This window comes from Cyprinodon tularosa, unplaced genomic scaffold (assembly GCF_016077235.1).
Source record: "Cyprinodon tularosa strain WSP-4 unplaced genomic scaffold, ASM1607723v1 ctg349, whole genome shotgun sequence".
NCBI classification, from domain to species: Eukaryota; Metazoa; Chordata; class Actinopteri; order Cyprinodontiformes; family Cyprinodontidae; genus Cyprinodon; species Cyprinodon tularosa.
In genome coordinates this window covers 370,347-398,133 of record NW_024039062.1, presented here as the reverse complement: position 1 = coordinate 398,133, position 27,787 = coordinate 370,347, and the positions used below count along the sequence as shown (strand labels likewise).

The 27,787-nt window shown below is 39.0% G+C and overlaps 1 protein-coding gene across 1 annotated transcript; it reads right to left on the bottom strand.

The window, feature by feature from the left end:
- Nucleotides 1-201: 201 nt before the first annotated feature.
- Nucleotides 202-27,357, bottom strand: prrc2b (proline-rich coiled-coil 2B). The gene is made up of 31 exons (XM_038294970.1): nucleotides 27,182-27,357; nucleotides 19,775-19,952; nucleotides 19,491-19,668; nucleotides 17,808-17,910; nucleotides 17,201-17,264; nucleotides 16,265-16,408; nucleotides 15,573-15,889; nucleotides 15,339-15,463; nucleotides 15,093-15,256; nucleotides 13,744-13,831; nucleotides 13,504-13,663; nucleotides 12,929-13,262; nucleotides 12,648-12,829; nucleotides 12,343-12,539; nucleotides 11,900-12,100; nucleotides 9,424-11,421; nucleotides 9,165-9,331; nucleotides 8,845-8,960; nucleotides 6,713-6,857; nucleotides 6,516-6,592; nucleotides 6,046-6,333; nucleotides 5,812-5,910; nucleotides 5,463-5,652; nucleotides 5,277-5,374; nucleotides 5,073-5,200; nucleotides 4,734-4,974; nucleotides 4,417-4,584; nucleotides 4,163-4,242; nucleotides 3,987-4,068; nucleotides 3,568-3,777; nucleotides 202-2,609 (listed from the first exon to the last, which is right to left on the bottom strand). Exons 2-31 carry the CDS (start codon nucleotides 19,887-19,889, stop codon nucleotides 2,442-2,444), a joined length of 6,627 nt encoding a protein of 2,208 aa, XP_038150898.1. The 5' UTR covers nucleotides 19,890-19,952; nucleotides 27,182-27,357; the 3' UTR covers nucleotides 202-2,441.
- Between the last annotated feature and the right edge of the window lie 430 nt (nucleotides 27,358-27,787).

Here is a 27,787-nt window from a genome sequence, read left to right as displayed (position 1 = left end):
GAAATGACATGTGTTGTGAATTGGCGCTTTAAATAAACTAAATTGAATTGAATCATTTTTGGATAGTAAAATGTGCAGGGGACAAAAACGGACATTTGAAAAAGTGCAGGGGACATGTCCCCCCCATTCCCTCCCAAAACTATATCCATGTGCTTAGGGCATTCATCATTCATAAAAAAAATAAAAATCAAAAGTCAACACTTTTTGGATTTGAAAATGATTTTAGTATTTTCTGAGGCAGTATCATGAGCCCAACATATACATGGAACTTGTAAAGAAAATATTTAAAGCAAGTGACAGCAAATCTAAGCTGGCGATACCTGTGTGGAGGGCCAATGCTGGTGTTTAAAAAAGTCATTTTTTTCACACATCAAATATGGAACAGTCTTTATAATAGATTTTTAAAAAATCAAAGACTATTGGGCAATAATTTTCTTCATGGGTGTTGGACATTTGCAAACTTGATTCTCATATTTGACTCAGTACATATAATCAACAAAACAAAAGAAACCACCACTGCTTGATTTTTTTTTCTTTCAATAAGTTCTTTCTCTTGAACCGTTTCTCTTGAACCAACAATAGCTGAATGGATAAAGCGTTGAATCAGATGCACTGGTCCTCTGAGAAAAAGAAAAAAATGCATCACAAAAGCCCAAAATAAAAGAAGTCAGGGCAGCATCTGTGGTCATACAATGATGAAAAGTAGGAACTTTTACAAAAACTAATATGAAAAGTCTCCAAGCCCAACAGACTGATCACAGGAAAGCAGTTCATGTAAAGAACGCAGTGACTTGCTTAACATTTAATCTTTTATAGTGCCACAACATTTTTCAAAATAAAATGTTTCCACCTCTACGCTCCATTGACAAGGCATGACTGTACAGTTAAGTATGCATTTACATATAAACCAGTGAAACACTGTAATAAAGAGAAACATGTTGTAGTGTCCTTGAACATGATGCGAACATCTAACCAGTAATAACATTTTTACTGTAGGTTTTAAAGATGAGGAGTTATGACCTAAAATGAAAAGAAAAAAAAAAAGATTTCTGTAACAGAGTTCTGGGAGTTTGCAAAACAAAAAAGAAAAAAAGACATTACTTTAAGCAGTAAGCAGTCCTTGGTGCTGATTGGAACAAGATTAAAAAGTTGTCTAATTGGCCCCCGATTGCGATTAGTTAGGTTGTGTTTATTGCTAGTGCCACTGCAGAGACCAGATGCTGACTGAAGGAGGCGCCTTTCCCATTCCTGACAGGGCTGTTCAGTAGGATGGGAATTTTAATATCCGGCTAACATCCAAAGATAACTACGGTATATAGGAAAGAAACATCACTTATAAATCAGGTTTATACAGATAAGTGAATTGATACCAACCCAGGCAAAGCAACAGGGAAGCTTTCATTTCATTGATACATTTAAGTTTTTTATGTCATCTAAGCCCCTACCCCTTCAAAAACACACTTTTTAATTGCGTCCTTACAGCGACTGAGCAATTGACAGTATATAGAAAGTGTTGGTGAAACTTTGCCAGCTGCTTGATGATAGCCCTGCAAGATCACACACATCCAGCTCATCACATGCACACACTCCGTCAATGCCTGTGACTTTCCCACGGAAGAAATAGGATCCCGTCAAATGTCCTTCCTTTTCCTTTAATTTCACATAGTAGAGCAACAGAATGTAGAAACAAAAAAACAAAAAAAATAGATGTTCCACTAATCTAAGCAGTTCTGATAGCGTGTGGGGTTTGTTGTGTACCTCCAACAGACATAATTCTGGGCTGATGCACAATGTTGACATGCAAGGAAATCATTTTTTTCCCATGATGAATTAATAAAACAAGTCTTTCACAGGTGGATTGAACGGGTGGTCATGAAGGTAACCTTTATTTACTAGCAAAATCTGAAAGGAAATGACAAAAAAAAAAAAAAAAAGGAAGAAGTGCCCAACTGCATTTCAAAGTTGTTAATAGGAAATAACACACTTTGCTTCTTACAGTAGGTTATGTTAAATGTCCTGTCTGTTCTGGAGGGCTACAGTTCAAATACAGGAAGCAAATACAGTTTGGCAAAACAGCATGAAGAGTGAACCTTTTGAGTTGGCCATCTTTCTTTTCCATCATCGACCGAGAACAAACACAAAACAAATATTTTGCCAAACCAGTCTCTCCTGAAAGGGTCTAATAATAAGTTAAAGAGGACCTTGGAGAGCTCAGGTTAAAAGATGGTCTGTGTGTATGCATAATATATATTCATTTATATATCTCTATAATTGGTGTGAAATAATAGTGTCCAGTTCTGGGAGTTCATGGTTAATTCATTGTAACTCCAAGTTTACCCACCCCCCACCCCGCTTTGCTTCTGTTTCAAAGACCCGGACATCTCATGGAGGATCTCTGAGCTGGCAGGGTCGGTGGTGGTGAGGATCTTTAAGGTCCATTGTTATGCCTTGCCCTCTTCTACTTTGACAGCCTGGGGTTTGATGGCTCCAGTGCGTGCTGGTTTAGCCTGACCCATGGTGGGTAAGGGCTCCTGGAGTTTGCTGGTCATGCCCCCTGGTGGCGATTTGCCCTCCCCCACAGCTTTGCGTACTTCTCGCAATGCTTTGCTCTACATAAGGAAAATTAGAAAAATTAAGAGGAGCATAGAATACGGACTTGCACACCAAACAAGCATAAAAGGAAAAGTTTAAATTTTTTTATTATTCTTTTTTTTCCCTTCCCGTTTCTCTTTTTGTTTTCAATTGATGAATGAATACCCAGTGGGTGCATTTTAGGTGTCCAAAAAGAAGTTATAAAACAGCTTGAGGAATATATAAAGTCATAAAAAACATGATGTAATTTAACTTGGGTGTATTTTTGACTCTGTTACACTGATTAGATGTTTAATATAACAAAAATATATGATTTCCCATTACCCTTAATATTAAATATTTAATTAATCCAAACATTGGAAGCAATAACAAAAAAAAAATACTTAAAAATATATATACTTTTTCTAAAAAGAAATTGGATTTCTTTTTGAACCAATATTATATTTAGGAAATAAAACAGAAAAAAAAGACCAGAAATCAGACGTATAGGATTGGTGCATCTAGCAGATAAAATAAATCCAGCAATTTTGTCTATTTATCATCTTCACAATAAGACAAATGAGCAAATCAGAAACATTTACCAGACTTAAATGAATCAATGAGCTTAATCAGAACTAATACAAAAACATGGCATACATGCAAAACTGCAACGGTATATCTTAATTATGGACAATAATTATTTACATTAGAAATATTTTTTTTCTTCAAAATATAGCTCTTATCTACCTGATATAGGCATTTCTTTTAATTGTTGAAGTTATAAAGGGAAAGAAAAGTAAAACATTTTTGACCATTCTCATACGAAAAATAGAAAAGTTATTGATATCAATCAATGAACTAGAAAAATTATGGTATGCCAGTAAAAACTGGTTGTTTTAATGACAATTCAAATGAAGAAAAATACAAAAAGGATATAGAATAGAGGAAAAGAAATGGATAAAAATAAATTACCTATATTTATAGTGGGTGGCTCACCTTCATGCCATCCTCTGACCCTTTGACTGGGGGCTCAGGGACTGAAGGAGGGGTGGAATGGGAGGGGTCGCGGCCGGGGTTGGGGTAAGGGGGGGAGCGGATGATGACGGGTTTGTTAACCTGCATGACAGGTCTCTGAATTGGACTGGGGAAGGGGCCAGTGGTGGGGGGTCGCATGTGCATTACCATGCTGCCTTGAGCAGGTGAAACCTGACAGTCATAAGAGAAAAAACAAGGGAGGAAGAAATAAGCCGTGGGAAATAAAAGCATAGATATAAAGTAATGAATTATATGCTATATCTGCAGATACCAATAAAATACTTTGCTATTTGTTAAATGGTGTATATGGCATTCAGACAAAGTTTATTTGACCCATTCAGAAAAAATACCATCCAAATAGAAATTTGAAAAATGAGCACCTGCTGTGTAAAAAGTGTAGGCAGAGGCCCCATAGGCCCACTGGGACCAGAGGGCTTCCCACTGGGGCTTGCAGACCCTGGCCTGAAAAGCAACGATTGTTATTAAGCTTAAGGACAGAGTTTATATGCATTTTTACATTTATCAGCGTATGCAAGACAAGTAATTTCCCACCCACCTGTAGGAACCTCCAGATAAACCTGGAGAATGATTGGGCTTCTCAGAGAACTGGAATCCCTTCATTTCCATCTGTGAGCCCTGAAATCAGCACGACACAAAGACAATGACAACACATCCCTGGTTAAATGGACCTTAATGCTCTCAGGGAGGAAAAAGAGTTGATTTTAAGTCAATCTTATTCACTTCAACTACAAGCAGTTAGATTTAAGAAGAGAACTGAAGGATGCTAATCAAAACCCAAATCAGACTCGCCTCTCTGCTGCCAGTCATCACAGCAGCCTGGGAGCCTTGTGGCAGCATTCGGCGGGGCCCCCCCATTGACAGGTTCTGTCCCTGTTGCAGCTGGATTGACTGTGGGAGGATGAGGTGCTGCTGAGCTGAACCATAGCGCAGCTGTGAGCCAGGTAGAGGTACAGTCACCTGTGGAAATAAATAATTAATTTATAACAATAGTCTACATAATCTTTAATGTCATTTCATTGAGAATATCAGAGTGGAAGCAGGTGAATACTTTGGAAAGAAGCAATTAAGAGTTTACTCTGAAAGTATTTTTCGCTATTTAATTTTACCTGAATGAGCTGGGAGTCCATCAGCTGTGAAGAACCCATACCGGGCCCCTGATTCATCTGGCTGTCGTAGACGAGCTGCTGGTTGCCGTTCATAGGCTGGTAGTGGGAGCCTGACTGGGATTTCACCATGTCTGACTGCTGCATGCCAGGAAAAGCTGAATAAGGACCCTTTAGGGGGGCCCCACCTGACAGCACCATAGGGTTGGGCTGTGATAGGTTGGGGTGCATGTAAACCTGGGACCTGAAACGAGGAAAAAAAAACAGAGATTCACATACACGAGAGAAAGAAATATGATAAATTCATGTCTGTTCTTGATGAAACATTTTAACTTTGTATACCTGAAGGGGGGGATGGAGTTAAACATCTCTTGCGACTGAGAGACGGGCAGACCTCCACGGAGCCCCAACTGAGCCTGAGCCTGAAGAGATGTGTGCAAAGAGATGGGAATCTGCTGAGCTGCTGCTGCCTGAATGGGCGAGAAGTCGCAAAATTACAGCCATCTGTTTATTCTGGTGTGTCTGTGTGTGGATTAGTTTTTCTACCTGTGGATAGGTCTGCTGCTGGGTCATAGTGGGAGGAACGAGGCGTGGCTGAGTTTGAAAGACGTGAGCGTCCATGTACAACGGAGGAATAGGATTACCTGGATTGGGGTTACGGAGCAAACGGGTCTGAGATTAGATCACATAAAGTGAGAGAGTGAGGTATGATAAAAAAACAAAAAACTCTACCTTGCATGGACATGGAAGGAGCCACCGATGCAACAGGCATTGGAGGCATAGAAACTCCAAAAGAGCTATAGCTGACTCCACTAGATGAACCTGCACTAGAGGGAGGCTGAGCACCTGAGGAATTACCGCCGGGTGAGCCTTGCTCCGGGAGAGACTGAGAATTCTCCCAGGCTTTACGTGCCGACTCCATCTGCAAAAGAAAGAATCAAGCATTATTTTACACCTGGTTAACTTTAATAATTTAACAAATCTAAACCACACAAATTTCACCATATAAACAAAGTTAATTATTAATGATTTAACATAATATATGTGTTGCTTTTTCTTTATACAAATAAGATTCCAATACCTTGAGAGTGAGGTCAGCAGTAGGGAAGATGGTGTTGAGGCTAATGCCAGGCTGCAGGTGGTTGGAACGCAGCATTGGGATGCTCTGATTTAAAGAGGTCTGTTTTGGGAAAACATTTAATATCAACCATTTACACTTTCATAACAAGCAACCAAAATTAAATCCATTTTTTCTCACCATAAGCAGTTGGATACTATATTCCATATGTCTGGACTGATGTGTCAAGTTACTCACATCAGTGCCAAGTGTATCCTGAAGCTTGTTAACAGAACTGGAGACCGGTACGGGGGCGGAGCCAGGCGGCAGGCTGAAGTCAGAGTCTTTGGCGCTCACACCGAACTCAATGGGAGGGACGGGAAGTACGCTGTCCACATGGAGATCCACACCGTTGACTGGAGTAATTGGGCCACCTTCTAGTCGCTCAACACATTCTGAGCCTTTGCGGTTTTTCAAGGAACGTTCATTTCCGATGGGCCCTGGTTTGTGCTGTTCTTTACTCTGTTCTGGGCCAGCATCAGAATCCTGGGGGGAAAGTTACACTGTGTTAAAACTTAGACAAGTGATGGTTACCCAAAATTGATATATTAGTATATAATCAGCCACACACACCAGGGGTGGGGTGGGGTGTGGGACAATTCTGAAAAGTGTATTCAACAGTTAACAACAAAAGCAGGCAGCTCTGTTTAGGAGTTGCCTTACACTACCTCAGAGTTGGGTTCACTCGCAGTATACGACACCTGTTTAGTCCACGAGTCTCCCCCTGAAGACTGAACAGAAAGAGCTACAACAGATAAAAAAAATTATTGGACAAGAATAGAAAAAGACTCAATGAAAATATGTTTCAGTTAAATGAAAATCCAGATATTAATAAATAAAAATAAAGAAAGAAAAGAGACACCACCTGAACTGTTGGTTTCCCAGATTTCAGTTCCTAGGTTGTTCGTTGAGGAAATTGTTTCCTCCGTTTGCTCCAGACTCATATTTCCTTGCTTCTTGATGAAGCGTGGTGGCATCTTGGACGTGGCTGTTCTATTCTTGACTTGTACCTAAAGAAAATAAAGAGGAACTGGTTTCAAGCAGAAATTATACCAATTCTTAGCATAAACGTCTACAGAATTTACAAAAAAACAATCGCCATGGCAACATCTTTCCCTAGGGCTGTCAAAAAGATGTTCTATAGCAAACACATCTGCTCTACTTCAGCCTCTTATCTTATCCACATCATTTGTAACTATATATACACACTATATCTAATAGAGTTGGGCAAATAAATCTATTGATTTTTGGGGAAAGTCATTCAGCCCTAATATCTGTATATACAAATATCCAAAGAAAACAATTACATTTGGTGAATAAAGCTGAATAGGAGTCAAAAAAAGAAGTACAATCAAAGAGGTATTATAGTTGAGAATTCTTTCTTGGAACAGGATAAATCACATAAAAATTCTGTTCCAAGTGTGTCTGGACTGTAATTAGTTTTTACTTTTTAAATTAACAACAGTGTTGTTGAAATCTTGATAATGGACTGAGGTCAGTTATTTAATTATATAATGAATTCTAAATTGGATTTTTATGATTTACTTATAAAAGACAAATGAGCTGAAAACAGACACTGATAAGAAAAAACTAAAAGGAACCCAACAAAAAAAAAAAAGTTGTATTGCATTTTTGCACCATATACATTTGTCTTTGCATGCTCTGAACTCCCATATCAAAGCGTTTTGCACCATGTTTTTTCTCCCACGCTGTTTGCATTAGATCACTGCTGCACTTTATGGAATGGAAATGTTTATTTACAGTCTAAAAGCTGTATAAAACAACATTTTATTTTGTATACACTCTGCATATACAAATTAAAATAAAAGTCTGAATAAAAAATAAATAAATGCAATATGGCATGCCAGCAACTTAACTTTTACATACTCTTACTAGAAATAGCTCTTAGAAAACCAACTGTTAAGATTTAGAAAAGTGAAATGTCACTAATAAAAATTCAAGCTGTAATAATTAAAACCAGCAGCCTGTTTTTCCACAGATGGTAACAACACTTTTTATTTTAGCAAATAAAACACCTATGATAAGTGCTGTATGGAAGGTGACAATTGCCACAATGCAAAACTGTAAAAAAAAATAAAATAAAATAAAAAACAGAACATTTAAAACATAAATAATATTTAAAGTCCTAGATTAAATATATTGATTTCACTTTAAGAAGTCAGGACGATCATTTAATGATTTTATAAATTATTTCCCGATCCTGTGTTGAAGCACACCATGAATTTAAACTAAACTGTCACACATCCATCAAAATCAAGGAGGCGGGACAAGGGACGCTTCCGTGGAAACGCTGTAATTTGATTGGCTACTTCCGATTGAGCAGGATAAGACAACCCCTTCCTGGCTTTGTTTTACTTTGCAGTTAACTGAAGGCTAGAAACCAGTGAGATTATTATTACCAGCATACGTGCAGAGCTTAGATCTAAGCTTAGAGTATCAAGAGTAAAGCCAAGGACTCACTCAGTTGCCTTGTGAAAGATTTTGTCCTTTTTAAAGTCAGGAACAGAGGAAGTCTAACCTCAGAACAAACAACTGATTTAAAGAAAGTATTTTTAAATAGTATTTTAAAACTTAAGTAAAATTAACAAAGAAAACATTTTACTAATAAAAAATGCCACATAAAAGTGTTTAATATAAAACATCTTCCTGTTTTCATCTTTGTGGCGATTTAGCCTGTTAAGAAGACAGTCATGTTAAAACATTTATACATTTCTGATCAACTATCAACAAATTTCTTTCTTAAAAGTTATATTTGTGGTTGCTGTCAAAAGATTTTAGAACTCATATCAAAAAAGCTTTCACAATAATGACTGTCATCCTCCACACTAATACTTTGCATTACTGGGCATTTTACTTATAAATAATTTTGACATATAATTTACCTAGGTAACCTTTGTACATTTTCCCTAAGACCCAAATGCTGGAATTCTTGGACTGAAGTTAGAATCTTGACTCTGAGCCTATAGTTAAACTTACAGCGGCACCCTGTTCTTTTCTCCGCCTCTCATCTTCCTGTGGTCGGCGCTGCTTTTTTGACAAAGCATCTTGGTAACCATCTGGATCCACATTTTGTCCCCCTGCATCAGGATCAACTAACAGAAAGAAGAGAGTGTAAAAAACAAAAAAACAAAATAAACAATCATTGCAAAGGACATTAAGCTACTGCTGTTGTTCAGTAATGTCTGTATTAATATCAAATTGTAAGTTAAAAGCTCTCTTCATTTCATTTGAAGAGAGCTACAGGACAGCTTTAGCAAGTTTTGTTTCATTTAAAAATAAATAGCAAGAAAACTCACGGGGGTAGCTGCTGAGTTCGTATTGTGTGAGAGATTCAGCGAAGTCTGCCTTTACAGCTGATGCTTTTATTTCCTTTTCTAATTTCTTTCCTGTTAGCTCACTGGGCTCCCTGTCCTCTGGTTGGGGCTCCAAGCTGTAGACTGGGCCAGAGTCATCTGGACTCCTGCTAACATAGACAAAGAAAACAGGATTTTAATCATTTCCGCTAAACAAAAATCCAGATATCCAAACAAGATGGCATAACTACAACCGTCTAACCTCTTGCAAGAAGTCCCTCCATTCTGCCAACTCTCATTCCTGCTGGATGTCGGAGCAGGGGGATTTTCAGGTGTGCGAACCATCTTGGTTGCCTCTAGCAGTGACGGCTCTCCTTTTCGGTTCTGTCGCTCAACCAGCGGTCTCTGACTGGAGAAGCTTCTCTTTGAGAGCTCCCTCTTCTCACCAGAGCCAAATTCACTGTGACAAGAGTCTGAGGTAATGTCAACGTGTCCCTGCACTGCCATATTTCCACTCCCACCTTGCTTCCCTCTCCAGTCAAAGTCACTGTTGTCGGATCCTGTCTCCCATTCTTCTGTCTGGGCATGCTGACTGGAGCGTCCAGAGAAGTGACCAGTGGGCCAATGGTCTTCTCCGCTTCCTTTAGGGCGAGCCGGCCAGGGATTTGCAAAGTCTCCATTAATGTACTCATCGCTCGTCCACTGATTTGAACCAGGTTCGCGTTCTTGTCGTAAACGCCGGAAACGGGGAGGTTTGTCTTGACGTGGGGGACGCCGCCTCCTTAGCATCTGTCTGTCGGAGTTGTCGTTCTCAAAGTAGTATTCCCCTTCACGGTCTTCCCCACCATTCTCTGTGAAAGAGCCTGAAAACTTAGGAGTGTACTTAAGAGCCTCACGTTCTGTTAATGGTCTGCGGGAGTAAGAAACCTCCGCTCCAGGACCATGTCCTCCATTCTCTGCCATTGAGCTGTTGTTGCCACTGAAATGGGGACCGCGGCCCCTCCATGAAGAAATATCCCTCGAACCTCCGAAGTTTCGATTGTAGCCGTTTGCCGTGTTCAGTCTAGGGGGCAAAACACGGCCTCCAAAGCCCCTCATTCTGGCCTTTTCTCTGTTATCTGAGGCTGTCTGTTCATCAGTGTACACCTTGTTTGATCTCCAAGAGTCTCTATCTGCCTTACTAACATCACCAGACTCTGTGTACCCTTCTCCATTTTCTGTTCCCTTCTGCCTTCGCCTCTTGGGAAGTTCCTCATACTCTGATGCTTCGCTCAATGTCTCGCTGACATTTCGTCTACGAGGTTTGCCTCTCTGGAACTCCTCAACCTTCAAGAGATCTCTTGGTGGTCCTCGACCTCTAGCCGGCCTCTGAGTACCACCAGTGTTATTATAGGCTCCCCTAAGGTTATCCCCGCCTCGGCCACCACGAGTTCCACCTCGGGAGCTAAATTCCCTGAACCCTCGACTGCGGCCTCTACCTCCTCCTCTGGCTGAACTAAAAGCTTGTTCTTCGTCAATGAAAATCCAGTTGTTGCGGCGTGGGGCCTGAGGTTCCCGTTTTTTTTCCTGGCTTTCTCTAACTAATTGGTTCCGGCTGCTTACTGAGGTAGTTTCCTTAGGGAAGTCCTCACTGTGGGTGCTGAGAGGCTTGTCTGTTTTGCAAAGAGCTGGTGACTGGCGCCGTCTCTCTTCAGGCTGTTTCTCAACAACAGGTGATGCAGGACGCCTGTTATTAGTAGGCTGGTTGTCTTTCTTCAAATCATAAACATTAGTGAGGACTTCTTTCTCCAGACGATAGGGAACAGGCTTCTCTTCAGGCTCAGGTTTAGGTTTTTCATTCTCCTTATCATCCAGCTTGAGTGCCTTCAGAACTGGTTTCTTGATGGGCCCAGTTCTACGAATCAATGGCCGCCCACTAGTCTCAGATGCCTGATTAACACTATTGGTAGAACCAGCTTCAGGCCAGTGGTTCGGGGAACTGAGGCCCCCTCCATCCCTTTTCCAGCCCTCCTGGGATCCGTCTATGGTCTCATAAGAGTCAAGACCATCTTTCAGGTGTTTATCTCTTGTATCTTGCTTTGTGGCTTCATTCTTCTGACAGAGGTTTTGAGCAGTGGTGAGAAGGCCCGTGTCATGGTGTTTGCGTTCCTTATCAGAGTCTCGGCTACGGTAAGCGCTATGGGAAGGCTCATCATTGTTTGTCAAGCTCTGATTAGGTCCATCTTCAAAGGCGTCCCGCTGGGAAGGGGCAATATTTCCTCTACAAAAATAGGGAAAAATATTTTTTTTTTTTAATTCAATAATGATAAAAAATACAAACTTCATCAAAAGTTCTGAGTTAGGAAAATAACTCAACAGGCTTCCCATTATTTTTGTTTGTGCATTTTAAAGCTTTGTAGCTTTCCCTATTCTTATTTTCACTGTTCTCGATTCCCTCAGTCAACTCTTTAAAGGAAGTAACTAATTTCCAGGAATAAATGGGTGGATGGATGGAAGTATGCACTAAAAGCATGATGGCTGGATAGGGAAAACTTTTAGACAATGGGAAAAGTTTTTTGCCATTCTTAAAAATACTACAACCATGTGCCATAATTTCAGTGAGTATGTAAAATGATGATTATTTTAAGCTTATTTAATCATCAAAGCTGCTTAAGCATCAATAATTCCTCAGAACTTTATAGTTCTCACATTTTAATTTTAGGATTTGAACATTCAGGGATTTTTTTTTTTTTACCAACCTTTCCCCTGACAGATCACCATCTGAGCTTTCATTCTGTCTCTGATAGGGAGGAGTGAAGCTCCGCAATGGGTAGCCATCTTTGTTCCAAACTGGGTAAGGCTCAGTGGACGGGGCCCGTCTCTCTTGTAGGTTGGAATGGCATCCCTCGTCGGAGCTAGGACTGTTCAGGTGGTCTTGATGCACCATGGTTTTACCATACCTGATGAATAAAAAAGGTAATAAACGCATAAAAACACAAAAACATAAGCTTTGAAGGAATCCAACTGGAGTAACAAAACTTAAAAATAAAGTTGCCTTTTTGATGTTAGATCAACCTAAATGGCAGGTAATGTTCTTCTAAACTTCAATGTCTGATAGTGAATTTGTTGATGGAATTTTGTCTGGCTAAAGCACCACTTCACATTGACTTTTTTGATGTAAATCAACAACTTTAGTGTGAACCTGAAGTCTGAACACAAACCAGGGTAGAAGTCCACAGGAGAGCGTCCTTGTGTCATGCGTGGATCCATGAAAGTTGGCATCATCATCCAGCGGGGATCAAATCCAAGAACATGTGGGGGATAATACCCCCGCTGGGAATGACTTGAGCTTGAGGGGTGACCAGACTGCTGCCAATGCTGCATTTTGGGGGGTTGTTCCTACAAAGCGCCCAGATTAGAACAATTATGAAATGATGAACAAACTACCAGTAAATGACAAAGATTTTTCAGTTTGTCTTTTTCTCTAAAGAACAAAGGTCAACTTACCTGCTGCTGGTGTTGCTGTAGCTGCTTTTGAAAGCGCGGTGGAACAGGTTTGGAGGCTGGACGCCCACCATAGTCTTCCGAAGGTGAGGAAGGTTCTGGACAATCATCGTCACTGCTGCGATTATGCTCATCACGGTAGCTTTGGCCAACAAAGGAGTTGACAGGCAGACACTCACTACCTTCTGTACATAAAAAAACAAAAAATAAGAACATCCATCACCTTCTGTTAGCATTTTACGAAAATGTTTAAGATGGAATATTTCTCTGAAAGTTTGTTCTACCTTTTGTGGCGTACTGCCAGTTTTCATTATGGCCTTTATTGTGATCCCGGGTTGGAGAAAGTGGGACTTCTTTGCCCTCGACCTCCTTCGGGATGTCTTCCACCTTTGACGCAGGTCTTTCAGACTTTCCAAACTTCTCATCCAACTTTTTGAGTTTTTCAGCACAGGCAGCTAGTCTCTCTTCCCTAGCACGTCTCTCCTCCTCCTCTCGCCGTCTTCGGGCTCTTTCAACAGCCTCGGATACTTCAGGCGACATGTATTTCGCCCTAGCTGGTGCTTGACTCTGAGAACGCTGGTGATCGTCTGAGTCTGTTGCTGGGTCACTGTGGTTTTTCTGTTTAGCCCCATAAAGCAATTCAATATATAAATAAGACTGATAATATAGGCGTCACTGTTCAACACTTTTTCATTCATGCTTTTGAAATATCCACATTTAATAATTAGCATTATAAATGAGTCAATAGCAAACAATTATCTCTCAAGCTACAATAGAAAGGGACACATTTTTAAACTAAATAATCTCAGCCAGAGACCCTGGAAAGAGTTGGATCAAAGTGATTAAAGTTGTGCTTTACCTGACTGTCAGTAGACAAATATCTGCCAATGGGTTTCCTTAGAGGCTCGTGGTGGTGATGGGATGAATAATTTTCTTCTGCTCCCTCCTGAGAATAAGGTGCGTCTCCTGAGCTAAGAGAGGACTGGCAGTCTCGCTGGTTCTCCCTCTCCCACTCAGCCCTGCAAACATAAAGCAGGAATCCTTTTAGCTGAAGCCCATGACTGAATATCAGAATATAATGGGCAATAGAACAACATACCACATTTTATTTTTATCACTAGTAGAGTGTTCATCTTCATCGTCACTGAACTTGAGCTTCTCGCTGTAGTCAACCTCTTCATGAAGACCTAAAGAAAAAAGTAAATGCAATAAGGAAAACTGCTGTAAAACAAGAATTCACTGGAGTGCATCTAAACTAATCAATATTTAAACTCATTTACTCACTTCTCAGTTTATTAAAACCTGCAATTATAAATAATGCATTTACAACATAAAAGGCCTTTGCTACTTTTTTTAAACGTTAGCTTTTAAGTTTACTGCAACTTTCCCAAAAATTTAAAAAGGACAAGGAATAAACTTAAAGGAGGTGTTTAAGATCCATCTGTAGACCTTCAGCAAAAATCTTAACTTAATAAATTACAAAGTGTTGCTCAAACAATAAACATGATGCATTCACTAATTGATCGTATAAAAGAAAGTCAAAAAAAAAAAAAAAACGCACTCGCAAAAGTGGCTCTATGCTATTGCTGGGCGATATGACCAGAAATCAATATCACAATAAATTGGAAGGTTTACCTCAATAACGATAAATGCACGATAAATGCTCCAGCTCCTCTATCAGAAATAAAGGCATGTGCAGGAAATGCAACTTATGTATTTATAATTATCAAATAAATCACATTAAATACTACTCCAATTAAATATTAAAGTCTTGTACCCATTCAGGTTAAAACATTCAACAATGTCTCATTGAACAGGAGAAAAATGTTATTTCTCATGCAAACATTTTTGCACAAAGGTAATGGAGCTTTTTGCAAATCTTTGAACTCAACAGCGTGGCTGTGCTGTAGGTGATGGAGGTTGGATGTTTTTCTTTGGGTAGTCCCGGCAGTTTTAAGGCAAACTTTGCATTTCGTGTTCTTTAGCTCAAAATCTACGGCGTAATTTTGGTGCCACCAAACTGAGCGTGCAACAAGAACAATGTGCATTGTTTATTCTCGGAACCATTCTGCCTGCGCTTAACTCTGACAACATGCTCTTTACTTCTTCATCTCTGCTTTCGCTCGGCTCCAGAGGATTAACTGATGCAATTAATTTTGTTACGGCTGTGTTAGAAGCTTTTTCGCTGGACTTATCCGCCATTCTCTTTGCTTTAGCTTCTGACTGGATCGGTGGAGTCACGTGATTACACACATGCTGCAGTGTGTTAAGGGGGAAGAAAATACCAGCCACTAGCGCACATTGGCAAAACTGCTAAATTACACTTATTTCTTTTACAGATATGGGAAAATTATCGCCGGTTATCGTATCAGTATCACTATTATAAAAAATCCAGTTCATCGTCCAGCCTTACTCTATGCCATTAGAAAATAAGGGAAAAATACTGACCAGCCCAACCATCCTCACAATCGTTGTCCAGGTCATCCAGATCCTTCAGGTCCTCTGGATTAATGATGGCTGGACGCGATGGTCTCTCACTGGGCCTGCGGATGGGCTGAGAAGACACTCGAGGTGGAGCACGGACAAAGCGGTTCTCTCTTCTTAAATCTCCGCTGTAATCAAAGAGGAGAATAAAGAAACATCCCTTCCAATAATAAGTAGTAACATTTCAACAGTTATTAGCAAACTACTTACTTGACAAGCTCAGGTTTGGTAAAGCTTGGTCTAAAAGTGGGTTTGCTGTCAAATCGGGCTGGGGCTGCTGCAGTGGTTGTAACATTGTCAGGGGTTGTAGTTTCACGTGTCTCTTTAGCACACATCTGAAAATATCAAATAAAACACGCTGCATTAGACATCTAGCTATGGAGCAAGCTTTTGGTCATTGTTTTACCATGAAAGCCAATTAGTCGAGAGCAAACAAATACTTACAAATGCAGGCAACATGTCATGGTAGACAGCGTTTGACGTGTGGTGAAGCTGATACTGCAGGGCAGTAGGGACGGTTGGTCTGCGTACTGGCTGGGCAGGTCTGAGGGAAGGCTCCTTGGGCTCCAGGCTCGGTGACGGAGCGCTCACTGCACTAGAGGAAGAGGTGGTGCCGGTGGCAGAGGAAGGATGCGAGGAGGCTGGCGGAGAGCCAGTCTCAGCCAGGGCAGTGATCTTCCCCTCAGGATCTGCTGGGAGGCTGAGGGTCAGGGAGGAGGGCTGAAGGTTCCTGCCACCACCTTCCCTCCAACTCGTCACATCTTCAAAGCAGAAAAAACTAAGTTATTTAGGAAGCAAGAATAATACTTTCTGTAAAATAATACTTATCCTAAGTACAATGCTTTTCACCATAAAACATTTGGGAAAAAAATATGACATACCATCAGATTTTCAGTTTGTTAAAAATTTTCACATTGATGTGTAATAATTTATTTAAGACTGGAAAAAAAAAACTGAAAACAATCTAATTTGTTTTACACATTACTTAAAGGAGCAACAAAAACCTGCTGACGGTCATGTGATCACAATTGAGAACTTATGGAAACACATTTCAGATTCTTCTTATCTCTTTAAACCATCAGATGGTTTCACAGTATATTAGCTTGTGTAGGGATGTAAGAACGAACTGAACTCACTCTGGGGGCGGAGGCTTGGTCCGGGCCCATACGACGGATCGAAGCCGCTTCTTTCTTTGCCAGCTCTGTCCTGTTCTCCAGCTGCCTTCAGGGTGGGAAATTCCTCGTGAGAGAAGGGCTGAAGTCGGTTTAAGGCCCTTGAACCTGAAGTAGTTAAACAAACAAGTATGGTAACCAAATCTAGCGCGCTATATACTGAGAATAAGTGTAACAGGAAAGTAAATCACAGATCCTTAAGTACTGATTGTTCTAAACAGCCCTTTGGTCTGGACTTTAAAAGCAGACTTTATTTCTCTATTAGCTTTTTAATTCAAAATCACACTTTTTGCAAGTGGACTACCTCTTAATGTAAAGCCATGCACATGGAGGTCATTGCTTCTATTAATTAGAAATAATGGCGGGACAGAGTACAGACATGGAGATGAAGGAAAACTAGAGCCCTGCAAGCAGCACCTCTGTTCTGCAAATGTATGCCATTATTACAGTGGGACAAATAATGCTGGTGTCTAGAGGAGCTCAGTTCTCTAGATATAAGACTTTTAATTTCCAATTCTGGAGAATACATCCTAGTTCCATTGTTTGCCAGCAGAAATGTTTGCTAAGCAACAGAAAGCAGATCAGGTATGTTTTCCATACGATGTCCTTTACCAGGGTGGCTTACTAAGCCCAAAAAGATGCATGCTTTCTGTATGAGGATGGGATCAACGCGGGTTTGTATTAGACCTGCAGTGAACCGTGCCAGGAGCCGTTAGGAAGCAGGCAGAGGCCAGTTCAAAAAGTGGGCCTTGGTCCAGTTGTTGCTTGCTGGAACTTATTTACAACTTCACGAGAATGTTGGAGCGAAGTGGGGGACAAACACTGATCTGTTTAAAGCAGACCAAAAATCTTGCAGGTGTTTAAACAACATAAAGGATCAAATAAAGGGAGCTTGCTTACCATCTGGCTCTACTGCCTTTCCATTTAGCTGGGCCCATTGCTTTGGTCCACCTGTGTTTGTGTTCTGTGAAAAGGAATAAAGTTAAGTCTTGATGACTTTTGAGAGAAAATGATTGTCAAATCCTGGTAGTTCTAGTGTTAACTTTTTTTGATAAGGTTTATCCCAAACCTGGATATTACATTCTGCCAAAGTTAGCTATGTCCAAAAGAGAATCAGTTTTAAAGTGCAAATAAACTGCGAATTCATAAAATCATAAAAGCGCTTTTTAGCATTTTAACTATTCTAGCACCGCATCAAACTTTTTTACTTACATGGTTGTAAAATAATATGCATTCAGATGATTCAATGAGATGGAAGTACAAAAAATCCAGCTGATTATTATTCAGACTACATGTTACTGGAGAAACACGATAGGGATTTTAGGAATTTTCATAACTGGAAATCCAAAATATCCAAACTGCTAATTACAAGAGGAACTTGTTCTTAAAGTAAAACCTGAATTTATACTAGATCTGCAGTTACAATCAGTCCAAAAGGAAGAGAGAAGTTAAAATAGTTGGGAAGCATAACAAAACCAGCCTGACAGCTAAAGGTGCAGACACACACCTCCTGGCTGGTCACGGGTGCGGACTTCTGAAGATTGGAGACAGGCTTCTGTAAAGCCAGCTGCGGCTGCGACTCCGGCAGCAGAGGCGTAGATGCACTGGAACTGTAAGACAGAAGCCAGAAAACGCAGAGGATTTTTATTATTCAAAGCAAAAAGAAAAAAAGAGAAAGAGTTACAAGTACGGACATGGCCCGATGAACTACTAACAGGCGTTAACCAGAACAAGATTCATAGCCTCAGCTATTCAACTACTTCTCCTTTCACTGAGGACAGAGTACAGACAGAGACTAAGCTGAAGTAGAGCTGCATGTTTATCAAGAGCAATATATAATGCAGTATGATTTAACTCAGTAACAAGGATACCACACAAACAGAAGGAACTGCAAAGCAATGGCTGCATGAGAGACGATGTACACCAGACAGAGAGTCTGCACCCAGCAACAATGTCAACCAAAGTGCTCAGTGGTACCCAAGCGTCTACACAGAAACTTTTAGTTACAGTAAGTTTTCTCCATTTGAGGTGATCAAATATTCACGTTTTTTGGGGGAAGGTGCCAGAGCTGGGCGACTTTTCCCCTGGTGAAAACCACCGCAGTCATTTCTCCAAATTGAGTGTCTGATGAACCAGGGATTAATAAATGCATGTACACCGTTGTTACGTTAACCGTGTAGAAAGCATGCTCCCCTTTAGTCAAGTAGAAAATCTAAGCAAAGACCTAAGTGGCACAAGGTATTTCCGGCTCAGTTTACTCATATTTGATATGTGTAGAGCTGCAACTGACGATTATTTTGCAAATTGATTATTCCGTTGATTATTTTTTCAATTAATCGATTAATATTCAGATAGCCAAAGGTTCCTTAAAGATTTTTTTAGCAAATTAAACTAAAACTTTTCCACTTGAGGAATTCTGGATAGAGTATATTGACAGACGGAAAACGTTTTTATTTATCTGAAAAGCAAAATGTTTACACATGTGTATTATATATATATATATATATATATATATATATATAAATAAATGCATTTTTTTTCTTCAATTTTGGTACAATAACTGCTCTAAGTGGGTTGCTGTCAGCTAAAGACGTGTTTTAGAGTCTCTACACTCCAGTTAATGATTAATCAATTACTAAATTAGTTGACGATTATTTCAATAATCGATTAATCTCAATTAATTGTTTCAGCACTAGACATGTTTTAATATAAATAATAAAGCTAACCACAGGAAAATAAAGGAATCAGTGTTGGAGGAATTGTAAAAGAGGCAAGAATGCATGAACAGATATATATTAGGAGGAAGAGGTGATCGGCTTGTTAAATGTGCTTTTCACCTGTGGAGCTTGTTTTTTTTTTTTAACAAGTACATTTTTTACAGGAATCTGTGGACTTTCTTGGCAGTTCTAGAGTTTTTATATTGTATTTTGGGTTATACTGTACCGACGAGATATAAGAAAAGTATAGAGATATAAGTCGACCATATTATCCAACCCCAATTGAAGCTAATTTTTCAACTGGCATTGGAGAAAAGGAATTACCTAAACAGTTATAAAAAAAAAGTGTCAGTCATACAATCAGAGTGCCATTCAAAATAGATTTAGAGAAGTGTTAGAGAAGAGAAAAAAAGCTATGCATGTCATTTGCTTGACTTTTTAATTTAATGTGCATGCAACATTTTCACCTGTACCTCTTTTGATCGGTTTGTTCCTGCTTGTTCGCCCATCCTGAACCGTCTTTGGGCACTATAATCACGTTGGGATCGTTTCCTTTGTTTTCAGATTTCAGGCTAGGCAGGTGAGCGGGTGGGGGCATGCGCCGGGCTGTGGCCACTTTGCCAAGACTCTGCAAGCCATGTCGTGTAACTACTGGGAGACAAAGCAGCACCAGATTAAGACAAGTCAAAAAAGAACTATGATTACAGTTTAATTTAGAGCATTAGGAGAGCGCAAAAAACATGGACACAGAACCTACCTGTATTTTTCTGAGATTCTATTGATTTTCCCTTGTACTTGTCAAATAGGCTGAGTGAGGAATACTTGCTTTTCCCATCCTTGGACTTGGTTAATTGCCCCAAACGATCGGACATTTCGATGTAATGTCATCGAGTATGAAAATTTTTCTTTGCGCCTCTTCCCAGTGCCTTCTGATTCTGCAAAGAAAAGAAATGTTAATTACGTAGGAAAGTTTCAATAACATCCTTTTTTTGCAGGATATAATCTATTTTAAAACTCATGTTCTCATAAACCTTCTAAAGGAAAAATCCATCAAAAAAAGATATACGATCCCTGATATATGATTCCAATTTTTTTAGGCTAATTTTGTTTTCTCTTCCTTCATTTACATGATTAAAATGACACACTAACATCTTATGTTACACAAGAGTACAACAAAAGTTAACATTTATCAACAAATCAAGTAAAACTACCGGTACATTGGGTGCACACAACCCATGTACGGAGGCCTTATGCTAAGTTCACAGCACAACGGAGGGACATGAGGGCCAAAAAGAGCGGAGATCCAGGTGAAAAAATGATTCCAGTGTTTTCTCGCACCTCGCTCTTCTAGCGGGTCAAACTTCACAAGTTGTTTTCCGCAATTTCGGTCATGAAAACAAAACAAGCCGGCCTCCTGTCAGCGGCACTGTCTGCGGTCAGCTACAATTTGGGAGAGGTGCAGCGGAGCGTCTGCGGAGGGGGCGGAGACGTCTGGAGCCGAGGTATTTCATTGCACTGATATTGTGCAGTATTGTATTTTTTGATGCAAGGCCTTGCAGAATCTATAGCGCAGGGGTATTATTATTTTTAGTGAATGAGGTTTTAATAGGAATAAGTGGATGCAACTTCTCTACTTCTGTTATTTTCTGTAGTTTCTCAAAAAAAATAAAAAATGCATAATGATATTACAGCTTTCATTGATTTATTTCAAATTTGAAACATTGTCTAGCCTGTAAGGTGTAAAAAAAAATAAATAAACCAATTAATCGAATCGTGGTGTATTCTTGAGTATCGAAAATAATCCAATCGTTGGGTCAGGAAATCGACACTGAATCGAATCGCCATGATGGGTATGATTTACACCCATAGCATTAACCATTGACTTTGCATGTAAACTAGCTGCTCGCGGTCTAAACGTAGCATTAGTCCTAGACGCAGCCAACCCAGGTTCGAATCAGACCTGTGGTCCTTTGCACAGGTGGTCCTCTGCCCCTCTTTCATACCCCATTTCCTGTCAGTCTACTGTCCATAAAAATTAGCCACTAGTGCCATAAAAAAAAAAAAAAAAAATACAATTAAAAAATACGGGTGCACAAATTGATTGGCCTGCTGATTTATCAACCTCGATATCCTTAATTTTGGCAGATGGGTGATCGGACGTCACTTAAATGTGAAAGCATCTTTTCCACAGATATCCTCTACAGAGACAATTTAACCAGAAAGGAACTAATTAGTGCCTTTATGCTGGTAATTAAAAACATACTTGTATTGATTAAAATCTGAAATGGCATCTCAGGCTTTTTAAAAGATCGGTAATCGACTAGAAATCTGTAATCAGTGCACCTGTAAATAAAAACTTCAACAATGTATAGCAAAGAAGGGAGTGTCAATGCATGGACCGAACATAATGCTTCTAAATGGACCAACGAATTGCCACAAAATACAAGAAACCAGCCTAAAATGTCGTCCAGGCGATGTATCAATCTTCTAAACCAAAGAGCCATTTTCAAAAACGTGATCCCTATTTTTAGTAGGGATGCACGATATTGGGATTTTGGCCGATATCCGATATTTTAAAACTCATGTAGCCGATAACCGATATCAATACTGATGTTAAAGCTGGACAAAAATAAGTAGTCATTGAAAATAGCAGTTTTGTTATCCATTTCTGACACTTTGAAAAATATACTCAAATATATTTTCATATGCTGATATCAAATTGATTTTTAAAAACGTGGTATCAATCTATTTTACTTTCAAAATCTTGTGAAATTTCATCGTTCTGTTACAAACTCGTGATATTTTGCAAATTCTTGAGAGATTTTGTTAGTAAAATAGATCGATACCGAGTCAATATATCAACATATAAAAATATGGCAAAATTTCGTGAATTTTCGGGGGATTTCGTAGCATAACGATGACATATAGCAATATTTCATTAGTAAAAGAGATTGATATGTGTTTTTAAATGGCAATATATCAGCATATGAAGATTTTTCCCTCGTCTTTAGAAGTTTTTAAGTCTGTAAAAAAGAAGTGTTTGAAGAAGAAGAAGAAGTAGTATTTTTTTTTAGACTTTAGAAACTCAGAAGCTGATCAAATATCGGGTTAAATATCGGTGGGGTGGACGATGTCCGATATTCAGTTTTAAGGCCGATACAGGCCGATACTGATAGGGGGCCGATTATATCGTGCATCCCTAATTTTTAGCACTCAGGACATCACATCTAAAATGTCTGAGGCATGTGGGACACACAGCTGAATTTGGATTACCGCCATTTTGGAGAAACTAGTACTTGAAGAGAAAAAAGTGAAAACAAGTCTTCACTCACTGGCCAACAGAAGATCATGAAAGCACATTTCTAGAATTTACTTTAAGATTTCTTTAACCCTAACATACCCACAAGATGAGCCTCACGCTAGCAATGCATACGGCCGTACACTGTCTGCTTTTAATAATCTGGTGCCTACAGTTTGTACCGCATACATGAAAATCACTAACATTTACTTCCAGCCACCAAGAACAGTAGGGGAAAAACCGGGCCTGAGGCAGCTGCTGCTGGGGATTCCCAGTGACAGCGCCCTGCCGGTGTGTGGGGTCCGTATAGCTGTGACAGCAAAATAATATTGGCAGGAGCATAATCTTGATGGACTAACTGCACAGACAACTTCTGAGGTGGACTTTCTTGCTTAAAAAACATATTCAAGTTACTTTTTATCCACTTATAAAAGCAAATATAGCGAAGCTACAATAAACACAGGAGCAGCACAGCCATTAGACGCCTCTGTAACAAGACACATCTGGTTACTGGACACGCCTCAGGAGCAGGCACACCCGACCTCAATGTGTACATGCATAAAAAAATTAAGCAGCAGGCGATTTTTTGCTGCTCAAATCGTGGTATGAGCGTAGCATTACAGTCTGATTATTTGAATTAACCTATAAAATATAATATTGTATCTAAAATGATGCCACGTCTTCTTTATGAAATTTCCACCTCTAGTCAAGCACAATACTTCCCATAATCAGGACAAAAGTATTGTAACAAAGATAAAAACTTAGCTGGATTCCACCACAAAATGCAGGAAATAGCATCTCAGAGAGTTTAAATTTCAACCTTTTCCGGACGGCGCGCAAAGCCTAAAGATATGATACAGTGATATACCAATGTTTACAAGCTATGAAATATTCCTAGCTAAAAGCCTGACAAGACTTAAAAGTCCCAATTCGTTCAAATAGTTCATGGATTTAATCATAGGTAGTTTATGCTATGTCTTTTTTATGCTTACATAGAATTAAATGGAAATTCCCAGCCTTTGTGATCTTATATGAAAATAATGTTTAAACCAAGTGTGGCACAGACACTTTGGAAATGGAAAAATGATTCATTTACATCGTAAAGAGCAGAACAAATGCCAAAAAGGCACCCAGACCGAAAACCTTTCGAAACTACCAGAATGGAATCCCACAACAAAACAAGAGCAGGAACATTGAGGCAATAAGGCTGAACGATAATGCAAATATCCTAGGGCTGGGCGATAATTCAATAACGATATACATCGATCAATAGACGTGTGGCGCAATAGAAAAAAAGAGGGTCGATAAAAGTTCGATAAAAAAGAAACGCAGTTTTCCTTCCTTCTCATTGTAGCCTAGCATGTAGGTTTATGCTAGTCACTGCTTCCTCCCAACCAATCACAATCGCGGACCCAGGCACGCCGTCACCAAGCGCCGCCCTCTCAAACCACAACACAGAGCACATGAAGATGTCGCAGCAAGGAGAGGCGGAGGAAATTGTTTCAAAGAAGGGTTTTTGTAGTTCGGCAGTCTGGCAGTATTTCGGTCATGGCAAGTCGGACCAAAAACAAACCACAGTCATCTGTAAAATGTGTCGGGAACCAGTGAAAACGAAGTCTGATAACACAACCAACTTTTTATTTTTTTTTTATCATCTCAGCCGCTCACACCCGCAGGAGTACGAGCTGTGTAGGCCCCGGCGCGGCTCTCCTCCGAGGAATCTTCAGAAATTTCGGGAAAATATATATATATATTTTCAGTTCTGGGCAGTTTCCCACGTAGTTCTAACAATTGAGAGAAAAATGCTGAGGGGCCAGAAACTTCAAAGTAATAACTCAGGTTAAAGCAGGAAACGGCGGCGGTGGGGGAGCATTTATTTATTTGTTATATTTATTTTGGTCACTTTTCTGGTCACTTTAGTTTATTCTTTGTCAGTATTTAATAACATAACCCAGGTCTCTTAAGTTATTTTTCTTTAAAATAATTCTGTTATGGTTAAAAAAGTTTGTTAAATAAAGATTTAATTCGAAGTCTGTGTTTGTGTTTTTTATTAAAATTAAATCATTTAGCAATATTATAAAAAGTCCAGGGAGAGCTGCACATAAAATATGGTTTCAAATCTTTTCAATAATTATCGATATCGATCAATATGCATTTTTTTTTATCGATAAGCTTTTTTTCTATATCGCCCAGCCCTAAAATATCCCATCGCAATATCGGTGTGTGAAACATTCATACCACAAAGAAATGTGGGAGTGCTAATACTATTGTCTAAAATATTCCACGTCATGACCTTAGATCCAACATGTTTATAAAATGCTTAGAAAGTTGGAAAGTGTCTCGTGACAGAAGATGCTCCGATCAGACAAAAATCACATAGTACAAAATTAAACAGTTAATTTAGAAACACAAGAAAGGAGAAAATACATATTTATCACAACTGATGTCATCATGACCATATTTACTGATATTACCAATTTAAGATGTTCTAAGATGCATCCTTAACTATAAATAGCAGAAGATAATAAGACTAGGCTTGGAAAATTAAGTGTATTTTAAAACGTTAATTGTAGACTGTTCAAGTCTCTACTTGAAAAGCTAGAAAATGTTACTAAAAAACAATCTCTGTCTGCAGTCTAAAATAATTAACATTTTGACTTTTGATACTTATTGCATTAGTAAAGATCAGGGGTGAGACAGAGCACACAGCGATGTGTCAAGAGCCGCAAAACACCAAGAAATAGCCATTGCATTATCGCAATCCAATACCTTGGATTTAAAGTTTGCATGCAAACACATATGGAACAGTCTACAACTGACTGTTGCCCAAGGAGGTACACATATTTTTAGCGTCCAGGATACTAAAGCATTCAGAAAATAGTGGGGAAATTGCAATGATGGAGAAACAGGTACAGAAAACAATAGAGGAAAATGGGGGTCAAATGTAATCAACACAGTTATGCCAGACTTTGGTAATAATATTGTTAGAAAAATGTTTTCCTGAAAATGTGCAGCCCCAGATGCATAAATAGGATCCATCTTAATTGAACTGTAAATAAAAATAAATGTATAAATAAAACAAAATCAATTGTGTCATACATTTGGGATCACCTGAAAGAAAAATACAAATCAGTGGACATAACACAAGCTAATAATGGGAAGCAGCTATGAAATAATTTTACACTCAGTTATCAAACCAACCGTGAAAACAAGTATTTTATATATGTATATTACAAGTGTATTTCAATTTATCACCAAACAAATTATATGCATCCACAAATAATAAAGTCTTTATAAAATTGTTGCAATTCCCACAAAACTAATGTAGGATCAAACGATATTATGGGCAATAATGTGCAGCATTTCATCTTCCCAAGCATATTCTAATTTTGTTGATACGATGTTAAATCAATAATATTGTACCTAAAGTAAATAAACAAGTGTTTTTATACATACATCCTTCACTTTGACATGTTTTGAGACATGATATTTGTTTCAACTGAGACCAATTTAACATTCAAATGAGCTTCAAACAATAAGAGTAAAAGCAGCTTTTTGTCTTCCAATGACACTAAACAACACAGATCCACAGCTGTCACGCTTATCTAAACAGTCGAAGCATCTAAAAGAAGAGTGAGTTCCATACTAGATATAATTAAAATAACTGTATTTGACAATAAAACTACAGATAAATGATAAATAAATGGGATTTATTTTTCGCCCAGACAAAAAAACCTTTTCAAATCATCCTAACATAACGGTAAAGTGCCATTTAATACGAGTGAAGGGGAGGCCAATCGTGATTAAACTCCGCATAGGCGTTTACACTGACTCCTTAAACTGTCTGAATTCATCCATAAACATATCTCCACTTTTATATTGGCAACAATAGTTGCAACTATTTCTGCAACGTTACTGGTAAAGAAAATTTGTTTTACAATATAAACCCCACAACTGTCTAATTACCAGCTAGCAGCTGCTTCGTATTTGTTAGCTAGCAGCTTGACCACTAACCCTTTTGGTTAAAACAATTATAAACCATTTAATTTTACAATCCTTTAAACTAAAAACAGAATATATTACAATGTGATAAATTAAATACATTCCGGTAAAGCGCAATGTATCGTCTTTTAAATTCCTTTACTGACAGTTAGCTTTAATGCTAAAGCTAGCATTTAAGTCTGACAACAAATATTCAGCAGAAAAATACTAAGTTTTTCCTCCAAGTGTGACAAATAACGATTTATAACAAAAATAAGAATTGCAAAATTAAAATAAGAGGGTAAATGCATATCGAAAAAAGGCTATTTTAAAGTCATAATTTGAACAATGTTAGCAGCTAACCTTGGGTATGCTAAATCAGAAGCGCTATGTAAACATCAAATGCTAACGGTTTAATGTCGCCTGTGACTTTTACTAGTAAGTTTGATCCATGTTGTAGTTACTTGAAATGCTTCATTGCATTCATTTTTTTGTATGTAGACCAAACAAACAGAGATTTGGCTTCAGCAAACTCCCTTCGACAGTCGAAGCTTGTTGGAAAACTAGCATAACGAAATCCCGTTAAAGTTCTAGCGTACAGCTGAATAAAACAAGCCCACACAGGCCAGAGGTTTGACAGTGCACTTCACTTCGAAAACATTTAATTTAAAATGCCTTCTCAGCTTGAATCACTATGAAGCCCTTGTATGCAGTAATAATTTTCAACCTTTACTTGGCTTTTTAAACGGGCAATAGACAGCGACGGGAATGTAGGACAAGGCGATTAAAAATGGCTGCTGCACAGAACAAAGCAACCATAAAACTGAGCAGCCCTGAAAAATGACAAAGCCGTCAATATGATCCAAGTTTGCATTTAGGACTCACCGAATTTAACAATTTATGAATGTCTTCTGCTCAGTGACACTAATATAGTTCCACAAAATGTTGTATAATCGGAGGATGGATTGCGATTGTAGAGCTCAATCTTCATAGGTTGAACCGATCGCAGAGTTGTTGCTGGGGTCCTACCCGGCCTGAGAATGAAGAACAGCGCAAGCTGGATCGACTCGGCTGTGATCCGCATACGTAACCAGAGCGAGTGTAGCCATTGCCACCTGCTGGTCAATTTTAATCATTACACAAACAATCCACTTGAATTCTTCAGAATTAACACTTAGACAGATTTTATTTTTGTCATGTTGTACATACAAGTGTATACAAAAAGAAATGACGTGAAGTACAGCTCTCTAGACTTTTTCATTTTTTTAAGTGCAGCCTTGATAAAGGTAAGCAGCAGAGATAAAAACACTGTGATGAAAAAAGTTATGTAAACATATGACTGCATAATTACAGTTCCAACATGCAGTTTCTTTTTTTTTAAATTATAACCCATTTTACATAATATTCACCAGTCTAATGGCAGTGGGGAAGAAACTGTTCTGTAATCTGCAGGACCTGCATCCAATGCTTCGAAGCCTCTTCCCAGAGGGC